The sequence below is a fragment of the Theropithecus gelada genome, chromosome 6 (assembly GCF_003255815.1).
Source record: "Theropithecus gelada isolate Dixy chromosome 6, Tgel_1.0, whole genome shotgun sequence".
NCBI lineage: Eukaryota > Metazoa > Chordata > Mammalia > Primates > Cercopithecidae > Theropithecus > Theropithecus gelada.
In genome coordinates, this window is record NC_037673.1 from 21,823,635 (window position 1) to 21,846,252 (window position 22,618).

General features: G+C 35.9%; 1 protein-coding gene across 8 annotated transcripts in view; it reads right to left on the reverse strand.

The window, feature by feature from the left end:
• Nucleotides 1-22,618, reverse strand: part of CDH12 (cadherin 12) — a 1,140,321-nt gene that overhangs the window by 103,851 nt on the left and 1,013,852 nt on the right. For 7 of the 8 annotated variants that reach the window (XM_025388387.1, XM_025388389.1, XM_025388391.1 and 4 more), the window contains one exon: nt 6,198-6,317. The exons of the other annotated variant lie outside the window; for it this stretch is intronic. In XM_025388387.1, coding sequence (XP_025244172.1) covers nt 6,198-6,317 — 120 coding nt within the window. The remainder of the gene's footprint in view (nt 1-6,197; nt 6,318-22,618) is intronic. 8 annotated transcript variants of the gene reach the window in all.

Here is a 22,618-nt window from a genome sequence, read left to right on the forward strand (position 1 = left end):
TTCTGCATTATTTTTTGTGAAAAGTTACTGAGTTTCATTTCATTTTAGTCTTAAATTAGCCTAAAATGTAAAATGGATTTTTAGAAAATACGAGTACATTCCTGAATAATATTTATTCAAGTGTCACTTTCATCATTGCACAGATTAGGTATATGATTTTTTAAACTTTTTGCTAATGTATTTGAAGGACAAGAAGAGTTATCAGGTTATCTTCAGTAAGAAATTTAGAGGCCATGTTGTCCAACTTTCTAACTGTACCATGCCTTTACTCTCCTATAGGACTTATGAGTCACTTCCTCCAGGAGTTCTTTTCTCCGGAAGCTCTCATCCCTTCAGTCAGTCTAGTGTCCTGTAGTAGCATTATGTATCAGAGAATGATATACCAGAAAACTCACATACAATCTTCTGAAGACCTCATGAGCTCACCCTACTAGACAGGGATCTACCTGATGACCTACTTGATTCATCTTAGTCTCCCAATAACAAAGGACCTGTGAGGTCACATGTTATAGATACATGTGCACCAAATGACATAATCAAATCCAACACCACCAGTTCATTACTCGTCATCTGCTTTAACTCATCCAGTAATGTGAAACTCACAATCTAATGAGTTATCACTCTTATGTATGGTATTTTTCTTATCTTTTTATACATATGTATATATATGGAGCTAGAATTCTTTCTTCCTGTAACTCACACTATGCATTGATAGCTCTTTTCCTCTCAAGCAGCACAGAATACATCTAGTTCCTCTTCTACATGACAGCTCTACAACTTGCTAAAGGCATATATCACATCCCTCTGGAATATTTTCCTTTCAAGCCCAACTTTCTTAGTTCTTTTTGCTGATGTGTTCATCTCATGATTTCTAAAATAAAGTACATGGAACTCACCCAGAATCTACTTGAAGTCTGACAATGCAGAATACAAGAAAATGATTGCCTGCAATGCATTCCTGGGTATGGAATTTTACTACACAATCATAATATTACAAAATAGGTAACAATATGTGCTGATTTATCTTAATAACTATTTATTTCCTTGACACAGTTTTCTTTCCTTATTATTATTAGCATCTTTTGATTTCCTTGCTTTGCTATCCCATCATTAATCCTTGCCTTAATGCTCCCTGGCAACTTATTCATTCTGGCAAAAAGTATTAAAAGAGTGACTTCATTGTGTAGGAAAAGACTCTTTTATTTTGCCCTTAAAGAAAGAAGATATAATTTCTTTCACTAGCACCAACTGAGGTGTCTTACTCAGTTCTACAGATTTTATTCTGAATTAACATCAAAAGATTCCTCCATCCTCAAATGACCCAGCAATCCCTTTTCTGGGTCTATACCCAAAAGAAATGAAATTATCACTTCATAAAGATATCTGCACTTTCATGCTTATTGCAACATTATTCCCAATAGTCAACATATGAAAACAATGTAGTTGTTCATCAGTGGACAAACAGAATAAGAAACTGTGGTATACACATATAATGGAATACTATTCAACCTTTAAAAAGGAGATCCTGCCATTTGCCACAACATGGATTGGCCTGGGGGACAGTGTTCTAAGTGAAATAAGCCAGGCACATAAATAAAAATATTGTGTGATCTTATTTATATGTGGAATCTTAAGAAAGGTAAAATATGTAAAGAATAAAAGACAGATTATAAGGGTCAGGGTATGGGAGAGAAAATGGGGAGATGTAGGTCAAAGGATACAAAATAGCAAAAATACAAGATAAACGAGTTAAAAGATCTAATACACAACATGAGGAGTAGAGTTAATAATAATGTATTTTATTTAGGATTTTTGTTAAATGAGTAGATTATAACTCTCTTTGCCATGAGGAGGAGCCTGGCGCGGTTGAGGGAGAATGAATTAGTAAGATGATGGGTAAGTTAATTTGTTTTACTATAGTAACCATTTATTATGTGTGTGTGTATCTCTTATAACATCATGTTATAATATGGGATATACAAAATAAATTTTTTAAAAGAATGTTCAAATCATAAGCATGTGTATAGTATCATAAAGTGTTAGCTCAAAATATAAAGTTATTGGCCCATGCTTTAATTTTAATAGGAAGCTTTTATAACACCAACATATTTTAGAAGACATACAAGAATAATATCGGTCAAGCTATAGGAGGAGGTTTCGTTGGGAGATAGACTTGAAGATAATTATCTCTGAATGAAAGGTTGATAGACTCAAGAGCAAAAATCTTGGGAAAGTATTAGTCATGTGGGCAAACTTTATCATGTTTCCCTAAGCAGAGTTTAGAACAGGATCACACAGCAAGAAATATCAGAACAGGAAATAAAAAACTTTTAAAGTATCTCCTGCAACTCTATTCTCACTCAATTGTTTTCTTAATATGAATTCTATAAATACATGTAGAAACGTGTAAAATAATCATTTGTAAAGGACATATTTTTGACAATACATGTAAATTAAGAGATATGGAGGGAAATGTTTTGGCTAAATGGTGTAATGGTTTGACAAAAATGTAAACATACTTAATGCAACTGAATTGTCCACTTAAAATGGTAAAAATGGTCAATTTTATATAACGTGTATTTTACCTTGATAGGAAAACAATTTTATAGATTAACAAGAGGATATCGAGGTAAAATAAAATTAATGCATTCTCAAGTAGAGCTTAGATCATTTAGAATACAGCATACCATTACCATATGATGTGAAATATGGCAATACCTAGTTACTGAACTCAGACTAGTTATTTAGAATCATTTAGGGAAAATTTAAATGCATTAACAGAATTATAATAATAAATTAAGACATAAGAGTTCATCATTTATACTGACATTTGTTTTCTTAAATGGAGCAACTCTATTATCAAAACTATTGAGATGTTCAGCATCCTGATTTCAATCACTGAATTAAATATTATAATATTTTTGCTCTTGTTTAATGTTTTATAGATTATAGAGATTTATAAATATTTTATAAACATTAAGTGAAATAATTTGTATAATTAAATAATACAATATGTTAATATAAAAACATTTTAATGCTTTATAAATGTTAAGTATAATAAAGATAATTGTTTAATGTTTTATAGTTGTAACTACATGTTGGGTGCTTTAAATGTCATTTACTAATCATCTAAAGCATATAAATGAATGCATTTGGATTTTAACTCAGAGTAAACTATTTCATAGTTAAGACAAAAAGTTGTCGAATGCAATGATTTTTAAAGAACTATTATTTATTGGTTTATTTCATGGAATAAATGAGTTTATACTGTGTAGAATGTATCAATTTATATTGTTTAGAAATAAACTTGCCATATCCATTTAAAGAGAGATGCTGGGAATGTTTGTCAAACAGCAGTATCAATACAGAAATCTTTTTATTTTCTCATTTCAGATGAAACACAAAATGATCTCTTTATCTCTTCATAAATATTTAGGCACCAGAGGTTTTGATGAAACTTTTCAGAGTTGTTTTAAGCTGTTTTCTACACTCAAATGTGGAAAATTTCAGATAATATTAGTTTTTCATGCATTTTATTTAATAACAGCAAAGAAATCATAAAGGGAAGCTATATGGCTGGAACAAATGGAGCCTATTTCTGAGAAATTGCAATTATCCTTGATTTTTGATTTACTCTTATCTACCACAAGGTGATAAATTTGACAAAAAGTCTTCTTAATGGTTTCTGTGCATGAAGAGCTAGTTTTCATTCTCTTAATGAAGTGCTTCATCATCCACTCTTTTCCTGCCTAGTGGTCTGAGGCATTGTTAATATCAAGACTTCTGTCTCCAGTGAAAATCAATGCTTCAAAAGTCTATTACATAGCTTACGACAGAATTGTTTCACTCTTAGTTCTAAATAATAAACATTATATAAAACATAAATACAAAATTATAGAAGTTACATTACATATTCATGTACTGTATGGTAAAACAAACTTTTTAAAGATACTAGAATATACTGAAAGTCGATATTGGCCAAGTGAAATCTAGGGAAGAGTACGTTTTTTGGCTCATAAAGTTGTTTGGTATTCATTTGACCATAACAATTATATTCTTAACCCATTCTTTACATTTAAATTTATCTTTGTTTGATTTTTGTCTTGCTTTTTAAAGGTTAGATATGGTTTCATCTACAGTTATTTTACCAATATTAAATGCTTAATGTTAAGTCCTTAATTCTCTCTAAGAGAATACTCACTCTTATTCTGAGTATATAAACTCACCTACTTTAGAGTTTATCATTATAATCCAATGAGTGATCTTTAATATTCTTTTTCTTCACCAATCTCTATACACATACTTTTCTCATTTTTTTATTCCTCTTGCCTTTCAGGAATATTCTTCATAGGCTGAAGGGATCTAAGAGAACTGCATTGTCCATACTTTCATTTCCGGTCAGATTACCCATTATAGCACACCTCAAAAAGATATATAACTATACAAGAAAAAAAAAAATAACCCATAGTGGCCCCATCTGAAGAAATGAAATATTTTAGATAATTTTCCTTCATTATTTTCATATATTCTGCCTATTCTCCAGGCCTTCTTAATTCCTCTGGAACACTGTAGGATCATAAACTTCGTTGGACAACTTCCCCAATCTTTTTTTTTCAATTTACCCCCCTTTTCTACAAAATAAATATAAGATTTTTTTTTTCACAGCTAAAAAATAACCACAAAAGCTCCTTTTAGATGGTATTGCTAAACATTTTCTTATCTTTGCTGCCGTATTTCTTGAAAAATCACTTGCATGGTAAGGTGTAATTTTCTCATCATGCACTCACTTTTAACATTTGACAGACTGGCTTTTATTCTCCAAAAGTCTATGCAAATCAGAGAAGCTTCTTTGTCCTAAGCCATTCAGGATTCTCTTCAGTACTGATACTCCCTTCTTACTGGATCTCTTGAAGGACTGATGCTGTCCTTACTACACTCTACCCGTTTTTCAGGTTTACATAGGGGAGTGACTCCCTATTTTAGTTCTTTAATTTTTTGATGACTTCTGCCCCCTATTGGCTTAATGAGGAGGATAAGAAATTAAGAGAGAATGGCAGGTTCAGTTGACAAAAAGTGTTGCAGATTTTGCACTTCAACTTTTGTTAAGAAACATCAATAGACCTTATGTTTCCAGGCAACATTAATACATAATAATTGTTAATTAACTTATATCTAATTAGTATACCAGATTTTTACACATACCTCTCAGGAAGTATCAATTATAAAATGTTTAACTTATTTGAATGTATAGTGTCTGAAATATATACTTTTCAAATGCATGTTGGTATTTAAAAATTAATTTACAACTTTAAAATGTAACTTATTAGTTCAGTATGAGAACAATTTTCCATTATTTTAAGTTCACATGATGCATCATATTAAATTCAGTTTGCAATATGTTCGAATGTAGTATATAATCATTGACAAAATAACCATTGTTGTGGGATTTCTGCTTCAACTGTGACATGGAAGGCCTACTTTGATCACTGGTCAAGTGGTCGAGTCTTCTTAGCAAAGTATTCAATGTTCAGATATTGATTGTTTAGAAACAGAGCTTCCTCATTTATTTAAAAGGAAAGACAAAATATTCCACGTGCATAGCCTCCTGCCCTTCGTATGCTACTCATATTATATTTGAATTTGAAAACTGCTATTTTTAATTAACAGTGGGACTGTGTTTGAAAACATAGGCAAACAGAATCAATGATTTTGGTATTGCAAGATTGTCAAGTCTCTCCCTTCTCCCACTATAAGCATAAGTCTCTATTAATCTAAACCAAGCATTCATAACCCTTATATATATAGCAGTAGAAGCTCCAGGATGTTCCCATGTGTTGTTAAAGCCCAAAACTGAATATAACCGAACCCATCCAATAAATATGAAATGAAAAGCTATTATAGCTGGAAGAATTTTTTTTAAGTAGACTTTTGAAAATTTTAAATAAGACCAACAATGACTGCCGACCTAACAAATTGGAACTTTATAAAGATATATTAAAAGTTTTATTTTACACAAAGTTCACTTAAATGGAAATCGTTCTTCAGCAGCAAGGTAAGATCCCATCTTCTTTGCTTAATGCACATTGCACTGAAGCTTTATGGCTGTATTACAATATGCAACTCCCCATGCCAAGATTTAATTAAAGTTTAAATATTTGAAGGGCTGGTGATAATGTTGCCTCTAATAAAAAATTTACCTGTCTTGGGATCAATAGAGAAATAAGGTTGTCCCTGAAGAATGCTGTAAACGACTCTGGCACTGTTTCCATAGGTCGGGTCATCTGCATCTGTGGCCTTGACCTGGAGTACATATGCACCTGGAAAATAAGACAATATCACTCCATCATTTTTGTTTTACCTCTTTCAAGGTCATGTCTCTTATCTGCTGAACTCAATTTTCCTTTGGTATTTGACCTATGTCAAGTATGCCATGAGTACATGATGTCACTGAGGATAGTTTAACCATTATAACCAAAATGTTGAGCAATGATATAGTTGTTAGTACAAATCACAACTTTAAATATATATTTTAAAAGCTGTGTCCATTTCTAGGAGATGAACCATTGAAATGAAAGTCATCATGATACCTTTATTGATTGGTCCACCAAAGAAAGCATGGACGCCACTTATATTAGCTCATCTGCTTACTATTGATGTTTTAATTTTATGATTAAGATATCAATAGAGAGACTAAAAGGTTTAGAGCGTACTGAACATTAGAGGTTGTTAAGTAATTTGCAATTGCAATTTAAAAATTAACAACTACCTACTAGCATCAGGAAGCCTTTAATTAGAAAAGGAATATTTGATAAATTGAGAAACTATAAAGAATAGCAAAATAGCTATAAGAGCACTTCTTTGCCTCAAGATTGAATGAACCTAAAGATTCAGTGACATAGGAAGACACCACAAACAATCAAATGATCTGCAGCTTTCCTAATTTTTTTTTTTTTTTTTTTTTTTTTGGCGTGGGTATATTTTTTCTGTACTAAAAGAAGTTGAAGAGAGCTTTTCTCTGTATTTTCCTTATCTGTTCATAAGCATATTGAAATCAGTCTCTAAAGATGTGTAAAGTGAGTATCTCTTCCTAACGTCCTATTCAATGTTACTATTCTGAGTTCAGAACAAAGTGAAATCAAAAGTACCCAAATTGGAGCAAATAAAATAGACATATATATGTGTGTGTATATATATACATATATTTCTATATATCTAAATACATACATACACATACACATGTGTACATCCAAATTTATACAGTGAGTAGAACTCCCTTAATCTGTTGGAGGCACTCAAAGTAACTGTTCTGTTTGGGGAAAATAGGATTGTTCCTTTTCATTCAATTACTCTTTCAGCCTTTTCTCTAAGAGTATAAATTTAGAACAAACTATGTCTTCCTAGATTACTATAGAAGCTAAAAGAATGAATTACTTTTTCATTTCTACCATTTTCTTTTAATAAATGTTAGGCTTGTGACAAGAGTAAGAAACGATAACTTTTTGTAGACATTCAATGCCAAGGTCTTTCAGTTTAAAATGGTTGAGTGAATCTTGGCTTTATTAACAGAGGAAAAATATATTACAGCAGCCTTTCCCAAGAAAAGAAACTTTTAGAGGGAACTTTTAGAGGGAATGTAGATAAACATTACTGGGAAGTCAGGAGTGAAGACTAATATTATCCATCATCATCACCATCATCATCATCAACATCATCACTATCATTAATCACAATTTGACCAACGTTTATTTCCATGAAGCATTGGGTACCTGGATTAAAGATTCATTAAAACTACCTTTCTATAATGCTATAGAAATCGACAGTTTATTAAGAGTAAAGCCCTATCTTCCCAGCAGTATTTTCCTCCAGAATATTCATCAGGATGTTTACTATCCCTCCACTATACATGTGTTATATAGGCAAAGTCTACAAATATTCACTGCTGCCCTAATTCTGGATATAAATATTACAGTTGAAAAACTATACATTCTTCTACATGTTGGATATATTTGAAGGAAAGGAAAGTATTATACTTAGTTACAAATAGGAAATCAAAATACTTGAGAAATAAGAAATATTTAGTGACAACATTAATAAAATTTGCCAAACTAACACCACATTGCAATGTACAGTGGGGAAAGCAAAGATGAACACGTATTGTCTTCACTTTTACATTTTTGTTTTTAATGTTTACATGAACCTCCACTATGCTGAACAAATATTTTCTTCTATTAGTTGTATTAAATTGTTTATGTCAGTTATTTTTAAAGCTCAAATATTTAAAGGAGTGAATTGGGAAATCATTAATGCATCGAAGTTGCAAATATTTTTTCATACAACGCACTTTGAGCTACTTAAAAGGATCACTGGATAGCAAGAATAACTGTATTCCTGTCACATTTCTTCAGTTGTATCTATAGAATTAAAAATAATTGTTCATTGAATTACAATATAGGTTAATCCTTCTTTAGTGAAAGAGCAGATTCCAACGTAAATTCTCCAAAAGTTCTTAAAGATGGCCTTTTTGGGTGTTTACAAGAATGCAGTTAAACACCAGTATACCAGCTTGTTTTGTCAGCTGCTTCATGACTGCCACAAAACTCATGCATTTTTGTACTCTTTCCATTAAGAAGTCTCGGTCAGTTGCCTGGAGCATGAAAATCTCCGAGGACTACCTTTTTCAGTGCTTGGATAGCACACCAGCTGTTCCTGACACTATTAAACACTAAATACCCAGGAGGTAAGAGCAGGAGGTTGTGGTTGGGGCATGTTTAATGTGCCACAAGGAAGTAATACAGTCAATGATTTGCAAACAATCTGAAGTAGTCTTGTATGTAGCAGTGAGCTTGAAATTTATTCTCTTATCACTCGAATCCAGGGAATGACAATATAACCACTCTAAATGGTTATATCTGCAGAGAGAATGCGGCTCTTAGAGAAAACACTCTTGTATATGTGGTGAGAACTAGAGTGCAGAATTTGCAATGGAGAGTTTCAAGTCACTTCAAGTTCCCATATAACACTGCTTTGATCAGTAACAAATTAGTGTATTTTTAGTGACAGTTAAAGCCAGCCCTAAAAGTTATTTTATAGTAATAACTAAATTCTATATCTTATACTGTCACTCAAAGGGAATAAATATTTATAAAACTATGATAAAGCAAAGAAAAGATAAACTGATCACTGAGTATGACAAAACTATGATGAAGAGGCATCAGGAGCTGCCCACATGATATAAACTCCAACTAAACAAGTGATCACTAACATGTAAATGACTGTGAGTTAGAGTTCATATGAGATCTGATTTGGATATTGTATTGCTCAGCTCAGGCTACAGTAACAAAATACCACAGACTGGGTGTCTTAAACAATAGAAATCTACGTTCTTACAGTTTTGAACACAAGCAGTTTGAGATCAAAGAGCAAAAAAATTGGGTTTCTGATGAGAGCTCTCTTCCTGGTTTCTCACTGTGTTCTCACATTCCCTTTCCTCTGTGCTCAGACAGAGAGACAGAGAGAGAGAGAGAGAGAGAGAGAAAGGGAAGGAAAGAGAGAGAGAGACAGAGACGGAGAGAGACAGAGACAGAGAGAGACAGAGAGAGAGCGAGAGGAGCTCCTCTCTGGTGTATCCCCCTTTTTTCATAAGGCCACAAGTTCTATTGGATTAGGACCCATCTTTAGGACTTTATTTAACCTTAATTACCTCCTGAAAGGGTCTATCTCCAAATACAGTCACATTCATGGCTTCTACATATGAATTTCAGGAGGATTCAGGTCAGTTCAAAACATATCATTTTAGTGTACAGATATGTACATGTTAAACTACATGTGGAAATTAACAACTTATTAAAGCATAATTTATTTCTATGTTGCAAAATTATAGTCATAACATAAGGTAATATCAGTATTTTGCAAACAAACATTCATATCATAATAAAATTCTGATAAATAGACTTATTAAACAGGTATACATTACCTAGATGAATTAATTTAAATTTAAGTCAATATTTTTTGTACAATTTATGTTGAAAACACTAATAGAAAGCATAGTGTTTCACTTTTTAGATTCAATTTTGAGAATTCATACATATAATATCTTATATGGTCAGACAATACGTTTGAGAACTCACACATGTAATATCTTATATGGTCAGACAATACATTTACACAGACACAAATGCACAAATGATTTAATAGTTTGTAATTACTCCACTCAAGTTAGTGAGCATATGAAGTGCTCGGCACACTATCCAAGATGCTAGGGAACCACCATGAACAAAATTGAGAGGCCAGCTCCTGAAATCTTATATCCCATCTAGAAGGGAATGGGAGGAGAAACATTCGAGGTGAGAGACTTCCATATAGTAATCAGGAAAAGCAATTTTGTAAAATCTCATTTATATAGAGACCTGAATAGTTTTTTTGCACTTTCCTTTTCCCCCTAATTTATTTATTCTTTAATTGACAATATTGTATGTATGTCTCATGTAGAGCATGTTTTGAAATACGCATACATTGTGGAATAACTAAACTGAGCTAATTAACTTATGCATTCCCTTACATATGTGTCACTTTATGTAGTGAGAACACTTAAAATCTACTTTCCTAGCAATTTTCAAGAATACAATACACTACTATTAGCTGGAGTCACCATGTTGTGTGTTAGACGTCCAGAATTTATTTCTCCCATCTAACTGAAATTTTGTATACTTTGGGCAACATCTCCCTAGTCTGCCCACTCAGTTTCCCTTAACCACCTGTATTAGTCTGTTCTCATACTGCTGTGAAGAAATACCCGAGGCTGGGTCATTTATAAAGAAAAAAGATTTAATTGACTCATAGTTTAGTATGGCTGGGAAACCCTCAGGAAACTTACAATCAGGGTGGAAGGTGAAGGGGAAGAAAGGCACCTTCTTCACAGGGCAGCAGGAAGGAGAATTTCTGAGCAAAAAGGGAAAAGCCCCTTCAAATTTTATGAAAATGCACTCAGTATCACGAGAACAGCATGGGAGAAACAGCTCCCATGATCCTATTACCTCCACCTGGTTCTGCCTTCAATCCAATCAGTTCTCCAGAAGGTTGTGTATGCTCTGAATCAGTGTCCAATATATGGTACTGTTTCTCCCATAACCGGGATTCACCAGTCTAGGAATCAAAGGGTGGACACAGTACCACTCACCATCACCCCCTAGTGATCCACTAGCAAAATTCTTACTTCCTGTTTCTGTGACATTACATCCTGCTGGCCTAGTGGTCTTAGTTCCAGAGGGGGAAATGCTGACACCAGGAGACACAACAACGATTCCATTAAACTGGAGGTTAAGATTGCCACCTGGCCACTTTGGGCTCCTGCTAACTCTAAGTCAACAGGCTAAGAAGGGAGTTACAGCGTTGGCTGGCGTGATTGGCCCAGATAATCAAGATGAAATCAGTTTGCTACTCCACAAAGGAGGTAAAGAAGAGTACGTGTGGAATACAGGAAATCTCTTAGGGCATCTCTTAGTATTACCATGGCCTCTGATTAAGATCAATGGGAAACTACAACCACCCAATCCAGGCAGATACAATTGGCCCAGACTCTTCGGAAATGAAGGTTTGGGTCACTCCACTAGGTAAAAAAAAACATGACCTGCTGAGGTGCTTGTTGAAGAAAAAGGGGATACAGAATGGGTAGTAGAAGAAGGTCATCATCCATACCAGCCATGACCACGTGACCAGTTGCAGAAATAAGTACTGTAATTGTCATGAACACTTTTTCTTTATTTTGTTAAGAATATGTTTGTGCATGTATACATTTGTACTAAGAAAAATATCTTCATTTTCTTTATCATGTGACACAAGATTTATTGAATTCATATCAGCATTAAGTATTGTTAACTTTCTGTAATAGCATTTAGATTAAGGATTAGCATGCTTTGGGTTGTACAAGGGATAGCTGTATTATGGTAGGTGTAATTATGACCTTATTATTGTCTTTATTTGGAGATTATGTATGACTTCAGGAGACGTGTATGGGTTAAAGTTGACAACAGGTGGACTTGTGATGTTTAATATTGAGTGTCAACTTGATTGGATTGAAGGATGCAAATTATTTTTACTGATGTGCCTGTGAGGGTGTTGCCAAAGGAGATTAACATTTGAGTCAGTGGACTGGGAGAGGCAGACCCACCCTCAGTCTGGGTGGGCACCATCTAATCAGCTGCCAGTGCAACTGGAATAAAGCAGGCAGAATAAGGTGGAAGGAGCTGACTTGATGAGTCTTCTGGCCTTCATCTTTCTCCTGTGCTAGATGCTTCCTGTCTTCAAATATCAGACTCCAAGTTCTTCAGCTTTGGGACTCTTGGACATATACCAGTGGTTTGTCAGGGGCTCTCAGGCCTTCAGTTACAGACTGAAGGCTGTACTGTTAGCTTCCCTACATTTGAAGTTTTGGGACTTGAACTGGCTTCCTTGCTCTTCGGCTTGCAAATGGCCGATTGTGGGACTTCACCTTGCGATCTTGTGAATCAATACTCCTTAATAAACCCCCTTTCATACATACATTAATCCACTAGTTCTGTCCCTGTAGAGAACCGTAATACACCACCATTCTACTCACTGCTTCTGTGAGTTTTAATTCCATGCAGAGGCAGCTCTGGGTAAAAGAGGTTCTGGAAGTGTTGAGGGAAACCTCAGGAAAATCAGAGCCACCTTCACTGTGGATCAAAAACCAGATGGAAGAGGTGGCAGAGAAAATGGTCATGTATGACTTTTTAAGCCACTGTTAGGACTCCTGTGGGATTTAACTACCCTTTCTGCATTGACTTATCTTTATCACATTATCTCTATCTATCTAGTATACTTACCCACTAAGCTGTATCTCAGTTTTTATTAACATGAAAGAGATATAACTAACTACACATTAATTTTTCCCCAATACAAAACAGAACCTTAGCATACTTGCACACAATTTATACTTATTGTATGGTGCAATTGCATTAATTTAAAATTACATGAAAGCTTAACAAAAATAAAAATATTTTGACTGAGAATGTAACAAAGTGAGTAGTACTTTACAATTTGTAATGACTATTTGATTTACATAGTATTTTCATCTCTGATTAAATTTTGTTGTTTTCCAGTGTAATTTCTTGAACCTTATTTTATTCATTAAATATACTGAATGGGTATTTTATAAAAGCACATAAAAATCCATCTCACAATTTTTAACGAATTTCTTTTCCGTGGACACTTTGTTAAGAGGATTTTGTTTATTTTCTCTATTACAAACAATTCTGCTATTGGTAAATTCTTACTATTGCCAAAGTTGGATCAAAAAGCATATAGATTCAACATATTGAGCTGCATTGTCAAGGTGACTACCAGAAATTTTACTTCTTTACATTCCTATCAACAAGGTATATTTTCTAACGTTCTCACCAGCACATATCCTAATTGTTTGTACTTTTTATTTTATGCTTGAACTTTAACAGCATATGGTTTTTGGTCATTTCTAGTGTGTGTGTGTGTGTGTGTGTGTGTGTGTGTGTGTGTACCAGCTGCAATCTTTCTTAATCTACTTTTTTCATGTGTTATATCTGTGTCTATCTATTGAAAGTTTAATTTACCAACTTATTTTTATTTGCTTTCATTTTTATATGGTAACTTTAAATGGTTTCCTTCTGTGTGAATGTGTTTATATCTATGTGTGCATGTGTGGTATATATACCTTAAAAACCATTATCTTTTAGTGTTTGTGTTTGGTAAAATTATGTGGGTTTTTATCCTTTTGCGTTTGGTAAAATTATGTGAGTTTTATTGTTTAGTCTTCTGAATTTCTATACAACAAGCATATGGGTTCTGAAGCCCAGACCAGGCGAGCCACCTTAATTTCATGATATAACTACAGAGGGCTTGCTTCTGCTCTTTTATGTATCATGTAGTAATCATCCCTTATTTATTTGATTTAATTAAGACTAATAATATAAAGGCTTGGGATAAATTTTAAGAATCATCTGGCACAATGTTTCCATTTTACAATCCAATGCTTGAAGGCCAGAGATGTTGAAATCATTCTTATTTTTACTTAAAGACATTCTTGTACAAAGTGGTAGCAAGGTGAGGGTGGAACTGAGCCCCACTAACTCACAATTTCAGTTAAAGTAGTCATGAGTTTGTTAATTCATTCATGTCTTCTTTCAATAAATTTTGTTAATTCATTCATGTCTTCTTTCAATCAATAAGTATTTACATTTGTATACTATACACTAGATGCTACTTTCAATGAACAGTAAAAAAGTATGTTACATAATTATTTATTTTGTAAAATGCTACTTCTAGTGTGACAGTTTTGTATTCAATGCATTATTTACATTGGGAGCATTAAATAAACTTGGTAGGAAGACATAGATAATAGATAAATATAAGCAGATTATATTTAATGTATGGCCTCTAGAAAATGTTTTTAAAATTTTCCATATGTATAGGAATTGCATATGCTCTTGCTTTTTAATTGCATATGCTCTTGCTTTTTATCACTCTGTCATTGTCTTAACAGGTTGAGGTCCTCACCTTCTCACAACTGGAAAGCTGAAATGAATCCTATCTGCTTTCTCCTTCAGCCCCTTCAGTTCCTTTAACATAGGAATAAAGGAATCATTGAGCCAATTCAAAAGATTGATCCTATTACTTTCATTGATTACAAAAATAAAATGGAAATAAACAAAACAGAACAAAAACACATAAAGCTCTAATGAGTTTCTATCCCCGTTTTTAAAAAAATCATCTACACTCATTGACATGCTAAGAACAGCGTGACATGAATAGATTTCAAATGTGCCTTGCAGATTAGGTTCCAACTGTGCTGCCAGAGACCCCATGCTGTAACTACTCATACTTATTTACTGTTTATGATGAGGCTCTTTCATGCCTCTGTGCTCTTGAACAGGTGATTCTGCAACCTGGAGGACATTTGCCTCACTGTTGATGTCCAGGTCCATGTCACTTGTGTGGACCCTTTCATTTCTGATCTCAGGCAGAGATCATTTGTTCACTCCTCTGTAATCTCATCACACTTAGAATATTTTGAGTTTTTAAAACTCAGTGCATGTTTTTTCTTACTATAGTAAAACAATTTTACCCCAATGGCCCTATCATATTTATCTTTCGACACCAAGCACCTAGCAGAGGTCTGTCATTAAGTCCAAAATAAATGTTTATTGATTAGATATTTATAGTAATCACATAGACCTTTACACAGAAAAGACAGAAATACAATACATAATTCTATAAAGAGTGACCTGGTAGCTGGTTATGATCTTTCGAGTCATTTTCAATACTAACCTGGGGGTTCTGCTGATATTGAATTTTCTAATATACTTCACTGTTTTCAATTTAGAGAGTAGAACCAAAAGTAAACAGCATTACTTTAAAAAAATCACATAGGCAAGAAGACTTAGCCAATTTATGGAGTGCAAATCAGGAGAGTTAATGTAAATTTCTTTGCAGAATAACATGAACCTTTCTCAGAACTGACGCGTGTAACAAAAAGAGAGAGATTTCATGTAGCAAATCAGTTTTTTTTTTTTTTTGCTTTTGCCTTGTGTATATACATTGCATTATGATCTAGAGATACAACAGAATTAGGAAAATTGTATTTTTGAATTCTTATATCAGAATTATAAATATACTAAAGTTGCTTTCCAAATAAGAATGCAAAATAAAATTGAAATTTATTTTCAAATGAAATTGAAATTTATTTTCAAATGAAATTTAAAGATTGTACATTCTATTATATAAAAAAGACATTATGCAGCAGAGAAATGTAAAACAAAAGAATATAAGTATGTGTGTGCGCGTCTGTGTGTGTGTGTGTGTGTGTGTGTGTGCATGTAAGATGCTACAAAGGAATGGAATATTATAAGACATTGAAACAAGGGTGTGCTAGTTAATTTTAAGTGTCAACTTGACTGAATTAAGGAATACCGAGAGAACTGGTACAGCATTACTCCTCAATGTGTCTTTAAGGGTTTTTTCAGAGAAGATTGCATTTGAGTCAGTGGATTGGATGAGGAAGATCCACCCTTAGTGTGGGTAGGCACCATACAATCAGTTGGAAGCCAAAAGAGAACAACAAAAAGATGGAAGAAAAGCTATTTTCCCTTTTGCATGTACGTTATCTCTTGTCCTTATACCTTCTCCTATGGAATCATGCAGAAAGAAGTTTCATACTGGATAAAGCTTCTCAATCTTGGACTGCTCATCCTCCAGAACTATAGGTCAAACGAATTTCTCCTCATGATAAATTTCCCAGTCTTAGGTATTCTATTACAGCAGCACAAAACGGACTAATTGGTCAGAAAATTGGCACCAATTGGAGTTGTTGCTATAACAAACACCTGAAAATGTGAAAGTGACTTTGAAACTGGGTAATGGATGAGACTGGAAGAATTTAGAGGAGGAAGCTAGAAAAAACCTAGATCACCATGAACACAGTATTAAGAGAAATTCTGGTGAGAGCTGAGAAGAAAAGAAATGTAAGTAGAGTCTGAAACTTCTTAGAGAGTTTTTAAGTGGTTGTAATTGGAATGTTCATAGAAATATGAACAGTAAGGGCTGCTCTTACGCAGTCTCAGATCAAACTTAAGAACAAGGTATTGGATTTTAGAATAAAGGTAGTCCTTGTCATACAGGATTATGGAATGCACACCAGAGGAGAGTTAATGTAAATTTCTTTGAAGAATAACATGAATCTTTCTCAGAACTGATGCAAGTGACAAAAAAAGAGAGCGCTATTTCATGTTGCAAATAACTTTGCAGAATTGTGTTCATATCCTAGGACTTTGTGGAAAGTAGAACTTAAGAGCAATGACCTAAGATATCCGACAGAAGAAATATCTAAGAACCACAGCATTTAGGATGCTGCATGGCTTCTTTAAGCCATTTGAAGTAAAATGAGAGAGGAAAGAATGATTTAAAGACAGAACTTAACATTAAATTAAGGCAGAAAGTAACATTTTTGAGTACTTTTAGCCTGGCCATGTAAAGAACGAAAAGTGTGTTTATGAGATCAAACTAAGGGGGTGGCCAAACTACCCTTTGCTAAATAGATTACCACGGACAGAAGGGGGCCAGGTGCTATTCTTCAAAACACTGGATGAAAGACAGAGAAGGCATTTCAGAACACCTCAAGGTTTTCTCTTCCATCATAAGCCCAGAGCTCTGAGAGGGCAGAATGGTTTCCAGAGATAGACCCAGAGTGCCCCCACCCCTGCCCAGACTCACTGCTGAGGATTATCTAGGGACTCTGTTTCCCACATTCCAGCAAAGTGCCCTTCAGTCACTCCAGCCATGGCTCCAGTGGGCCCAGGGGAGCTTTGACCAACCACTCTGGAAGGTACAAGCTCTAAACCTTGGCTGTATGGTGTTTATTCTGGAGGCATGCAGAGTGAGTGGGCTGTAAGACCATGGTGGCCTTCACCTAGAGTTAAAAGAATTTCACAGAAACCCTGGGGACCCAGTCACATACTTGTCACAGGGGCAAACTCGCCCAGACAGCCTCAAGTATGGCAATGACGTATAGATCTGTAGGAATGAGGGCATGTGATATGGTATGGTTGTGTCCTCACCCAAATCTCATCTTGAATTGTAGCTCCCATAATTCCCTCATGGTGTGGGAGGGACACAGTGGGAGATAATTGAATCATGATGATGGTTTCCACCATACTGTTCTCATGCTAGTAAATAAGTTTCATGAGGTCTGATGGTTTTATGAAGGGAAACCTCTTTCACTTGGTTCTCACTCTTGTCTTGTCTGCCATCATGTGGCCTTTCACCTTCCACCATGATTGTGAGGCCTCTCCAGCCATGTGGAACAGTGAGTCCACTACATCTATTTCTTTTGTAAATTGTCCAGTTCCCAGTATGTTTTTATGAGCAGTGCGAAAAAGGACTAGTACAGTAAATTTGTACCAGTAGAGTGGGGCGCTGCTGTAAAGTTACATGAAAATGTGGAAGCGACTTTGGAACGGGTAACAGACAGAAGTTGAAACAGTTTGGAGGGCTCAGAAGAAGAGAGGAAAATGTGAGACAATTTGGAACTTCCTAGAAACTTGTTGAATGGCTTTGACCAAAATTCTGTTAATGATATGGACAATGAAATCCAGGGTAAGGTGGCCTCAGATGATGTGGAACTTGTTGGGAACTGGAGCAAAGGTGACTCTTGTCATGTTTTAGTAAAGAGATTGGCAGTATTTTTCCCCTGACCTAGAGATTTGTGGAACTTTGAACTTCAGAGAGATGATTTAGGGTACCTGGTGGAAGAAGTTTCTAACCAGTAAAGCATTTGAGAGGTGACTTGGGTGCTGTTAAAAATACTCAGTTTTATAAGGGAAGCAGAGCATAAAAGTTTGGAAAATTTACAGCCTGACAATGAGATAAAAAAGAAAATCCCATTTTCAGAGAAGAAATTCAAGCTGGCTGCAGAAATTTGCATAAGTAACTAGAAGCCAAATGTTAATCACAAGGACAATGAAGAAAATGTCTCCAGGGCATGTCAGAGACCTTTGTGGCAGCCCCACCCATCACAGACCTGGAGGTCTAGGAGGAAAAAATGGTTTTGTGGGCCTGGTCCAGGGTCCCTCTGCTGTGTGCAGTTTAGAGACATGGTGCTCTGCATCCTAGCCGCTAAAAAGGGCCAAGGTACAGCTCTGGGTCATGGGTTCAGAGGGTTCGATCCTCAAGACTTGGCAGCATCCACATGTTATTGAGTCTACAGGTACACAGAAATCAAGAATTGAGGCTTGGGAAGCTCTGCCTAGATTTCAGAAGATTTATGGAAATGCCTGGATGTCTAGGCAGAAGTTTGCTGCAGGGGTGGGGCACTCGGAGAACCTCTGCTAGGGCAGTTTGGAAGGGAAATGTGGGATGGGTGCCCCCACACAGAGTCCCCACTGGGGCACTGCCTAGTAGAGCTGTGAGAAAAGGGCCACTGTCCTTCAGACCCCAGAAAGGCAGATGTACTGACAGATTGCACCATGGGCCTGGAAATGCCTCAGACATCAACGTCAGCTCATGAAAGCAGCCAGGAGGGAGGCTATACCCTGCAAAGCCATAGGAACAGGGCTGCCCAACACCATGGGAATCCACTTCTTGCATCAGTGTGACCCAGATGTGAGACGTGGAGTCAAAGGAGATCATTTTGGAACTTTAAGATTTGACTGCCCTACTGGATTTTGTACTTGCATGGGGCCTGTGGCCCCTTTGTTTTGGCCAACTTATCTCATTTGGAGTGACTGTATTTACCCAATGCCTGTATCCCCATTGTATCTAGGAAGTAACTAATTTGCTTTTGATTTTACAGGTTCATAGACGGAAGGGACTTGCCTTGTATCAGATGATACTTTGGACTGTGGACTTTTGAGTTAATGCTGAAACGAGTTAAAAATTTGGGGGACTGTTGGGAAAGCATGATTGTGTGAACATGATATTTGAGGGGTGAAATGATATGGTTTGGCTATCTCCCCACCCAAATCTCATCTAGAATTGTAGCTCCCGTAATTTCCTCATGTTGTGGGAGGGAATCAGTGGGAGATCATTGAATCAGGGGGGTAGTTTCCCACATACTGTTCTTGTGGTAGTGAATGAGTCTCACGAGATCTGATGGTTTTATAAGGGGAAACCCCTTTCACTTGGTTCTCACTCTTGTCTTGTCTGCCGCCACAGGAGACACGCCTTTCACCTTCCACCATGATTGTGAGGCCTACCCAGCCATATGGAACTGTGAGTCTAATTAAACCTCTTTGTTTTGTAAATTGCCCAGTCTCCAGTATGCCTTTATCAGCAGTGTAAAACAGACTAATACGCCATGTCAGAGAGTCCCCAACCAGGCAAGGCATAGTGGATCCCTGAGAGTAGGACTGGTCTCAAGAGACCAAACTGTAGGGCCATCAGCATGCAACTCCAAACTGGGAAAGCTATAGGCATATGATTCTAGCCCTTAAGATATGCTGGGTATACCAAGCCCAACAAAGTCATTGGGTTGAACTTTCTGAGGCCTTGGGGGCCCAAACTCTACCCTCATGTGTGCAGACATTATTCTCTAGCTTTAAGACTTTATGTTGTTTTCCTTGTTGGGCTTTGGACTTAATTGGGAATGGTTACACCTTTCTTCTTGGCTAACTGTTCCTTTGGTATAAGAATGTCTATCCTATGCCTGTCCCACCATTGTATTTTGGAAGCAGGTAACTTATTAATTCACAGGCTCACAAACTGAAGAAGAATTTGCCTCAGAATGGATCATGGTTTGAATATCACCCATATCTGGTTTAGATGGAACTTTGGACTTGGGACTTTGGAGTTGATGTTGGAACAAGTTAAGACTTTAGGGGCTATTGGGATAGAATGAATGCATTTGATTGTGAAAAGAACATTAATTTTGAGGGCCAGGGTGAATTCTTGGCACCACTCAACATTACCCCTGGTGACCCACTAACAAATTTTTGCTTCTTGTTCCTGCAACTTTATGCTCTGCTGACCTATACGTCTTAGTTCCAGAGAAAGGAATGCTTCCACCAGGACACTAACAGTGATTCCGTTAAACTCAAAGCTAAGACTGCCACCAGGATACTTTGGGCTCCTCATGCATCTAAGTCAACAGTCTGAGAAGGGAGTTATAGTCTTGGCTGGGGTGATTGATTCAGACTAGTGAGGTGAAATTGGACTACTACTCCACAGTAGAGGTAAGGTGGAGTATGTCTAGAATACAGAAGATCCCTTAGGTTGTGTCTAGTATTATCATGCCCTATGATTAAGGTTAATGGGAAGTTATAATAATTCAACCTAGGTAGGACTAGGAATGACCCAGAGCCTTCCTGTAAAGAATCGTGACCAGCTGACATACTTGTGGAAGGCAAAAGCAATACAGAATGAGAAGTAGAAGAAGATGTTAATAAATGCCATGAGGATTTATTACATCTTGTACTATGAGCACATGAGTAGTTGTAGAAACGAGGACTAATTATCATAAGTTTTTTAACATATTTTTTGAATATGTTTATGAGTATTTATACATATATTAAGAAAATATATTTGTTTTTCTTTATATATTATTCTTTCATCATCACATATAAGATATATTGACTTTATATTAGTCTTTAAGTATTGTTCATTTTATACCATAGCATTTAAGTTATGGGACATTAGGCAAAGGGTAAGCGTCACTCAAGGACTTTACCTCTTCTTCAGGGGAAGGAAAGAATGTATTTTTAATTGTACAAAGGAAGTTGTATCATATTAGGGAGAATTATTACCTTGCCATTATCTTTATTTGGAGATTAAGTATGGCTTAGGAAAATGCATATGGATGCCAAGTGGATAAGGGCTGGACTTGTGATGGTTAATTTTAGGTGTCAACTTGACAGATTTAAGGAATACCTAGTGGTATGGTTTGGCTCTGTGTCCCCACCCAAATCTTGTCTTCAGTTGTACTCCCATAATTCTCATGTGTTGTGGGAGGGACCTGGTGGGAGAAAACTGAATTATGGGGGCAGTTTCTCCCATAATGTCCTCCTGGTAGTAAATAAGTCTCACGAGATCTGATGGTTTGTTTTATCAGGGGTTTCTGCCTTTGCTTCTTCTTCATTCTCTCTTCATTTATGGGCATCCATGTAAGAAGTGACTTGCTCCTCTTTGCCTTTTGCCATGATTGTGAAACTTCCCCAGCCACGTGAATCTGTAAGTTTTGGAAATTCTTTTGAAAATTGCCCAGTCTTGGGTATGTCTTTATCAACAGCATGAAAATGGTCTAATACACCTAGAGAATTGGGAAAGCACTAGTGTGTGTGTCTGTGAGGGTGTTTCCAGAGGAGATCTGCATGTGAGTCAGTGAACTGAGTGGGGAAGATCCCTCCTCAATAAGGGCAGGGACCATCCAATTAGCTGGGGGCCTGGATAGAATTAAAATGGAAGAAAAGAAGTGATTTGCATATGCGTGCGCATTCTTGCTGTTTCATCTTCCACCATAGGATAGCACAGCAAGAAAGTTTTGTTCAGATGTAGCCATTCAATCTTGGACTTTTCGGCCTCCAGAAGTGTCAGTCAAGTAGATTTCTGTTCATGATAAATTACCCAGTCTTGAGTATTTTGTTTTATAAGTACAAAATAGATTATAACAATGAGGTCTGCTTAGTTCTGTGGGTCCTCTTTCTGTGTTTGCTTAGATTTATAAATGGCTTCTCCATCCTCTTTATCTTCAGCCAGGGCAGCATATAAGGTATTTTACAAGAATTAGTGTGTTTTTGTTTTTGATACAGTGTCTTCCTCTGTCACCCAGGTTGGGGTACAGGGGTATACTCACAGCCTACTGCAGCCCCAACCTGGTGATCTCAAACAATTCTCCTGCCTCAGCCTCCCAAGTAGCTGGGACTATAGGCGTATGCTACCACACCAAGCTAGTATTTGTATTTTTGGTAGAGACAGAATTTTATCATGTTGCTCAGGCTGGTTTCAAACTCCTGGGCTCAAGCAATCTACCCACCTCGATCTTCCAAAGTGCTGGGATTACAGGCATAAGTCACTGTTCCCAGACACAAGAATGACTAGCAACATCACTTCTTTTTTTTTTTTTTTTTTTTTTTTTTTTTTG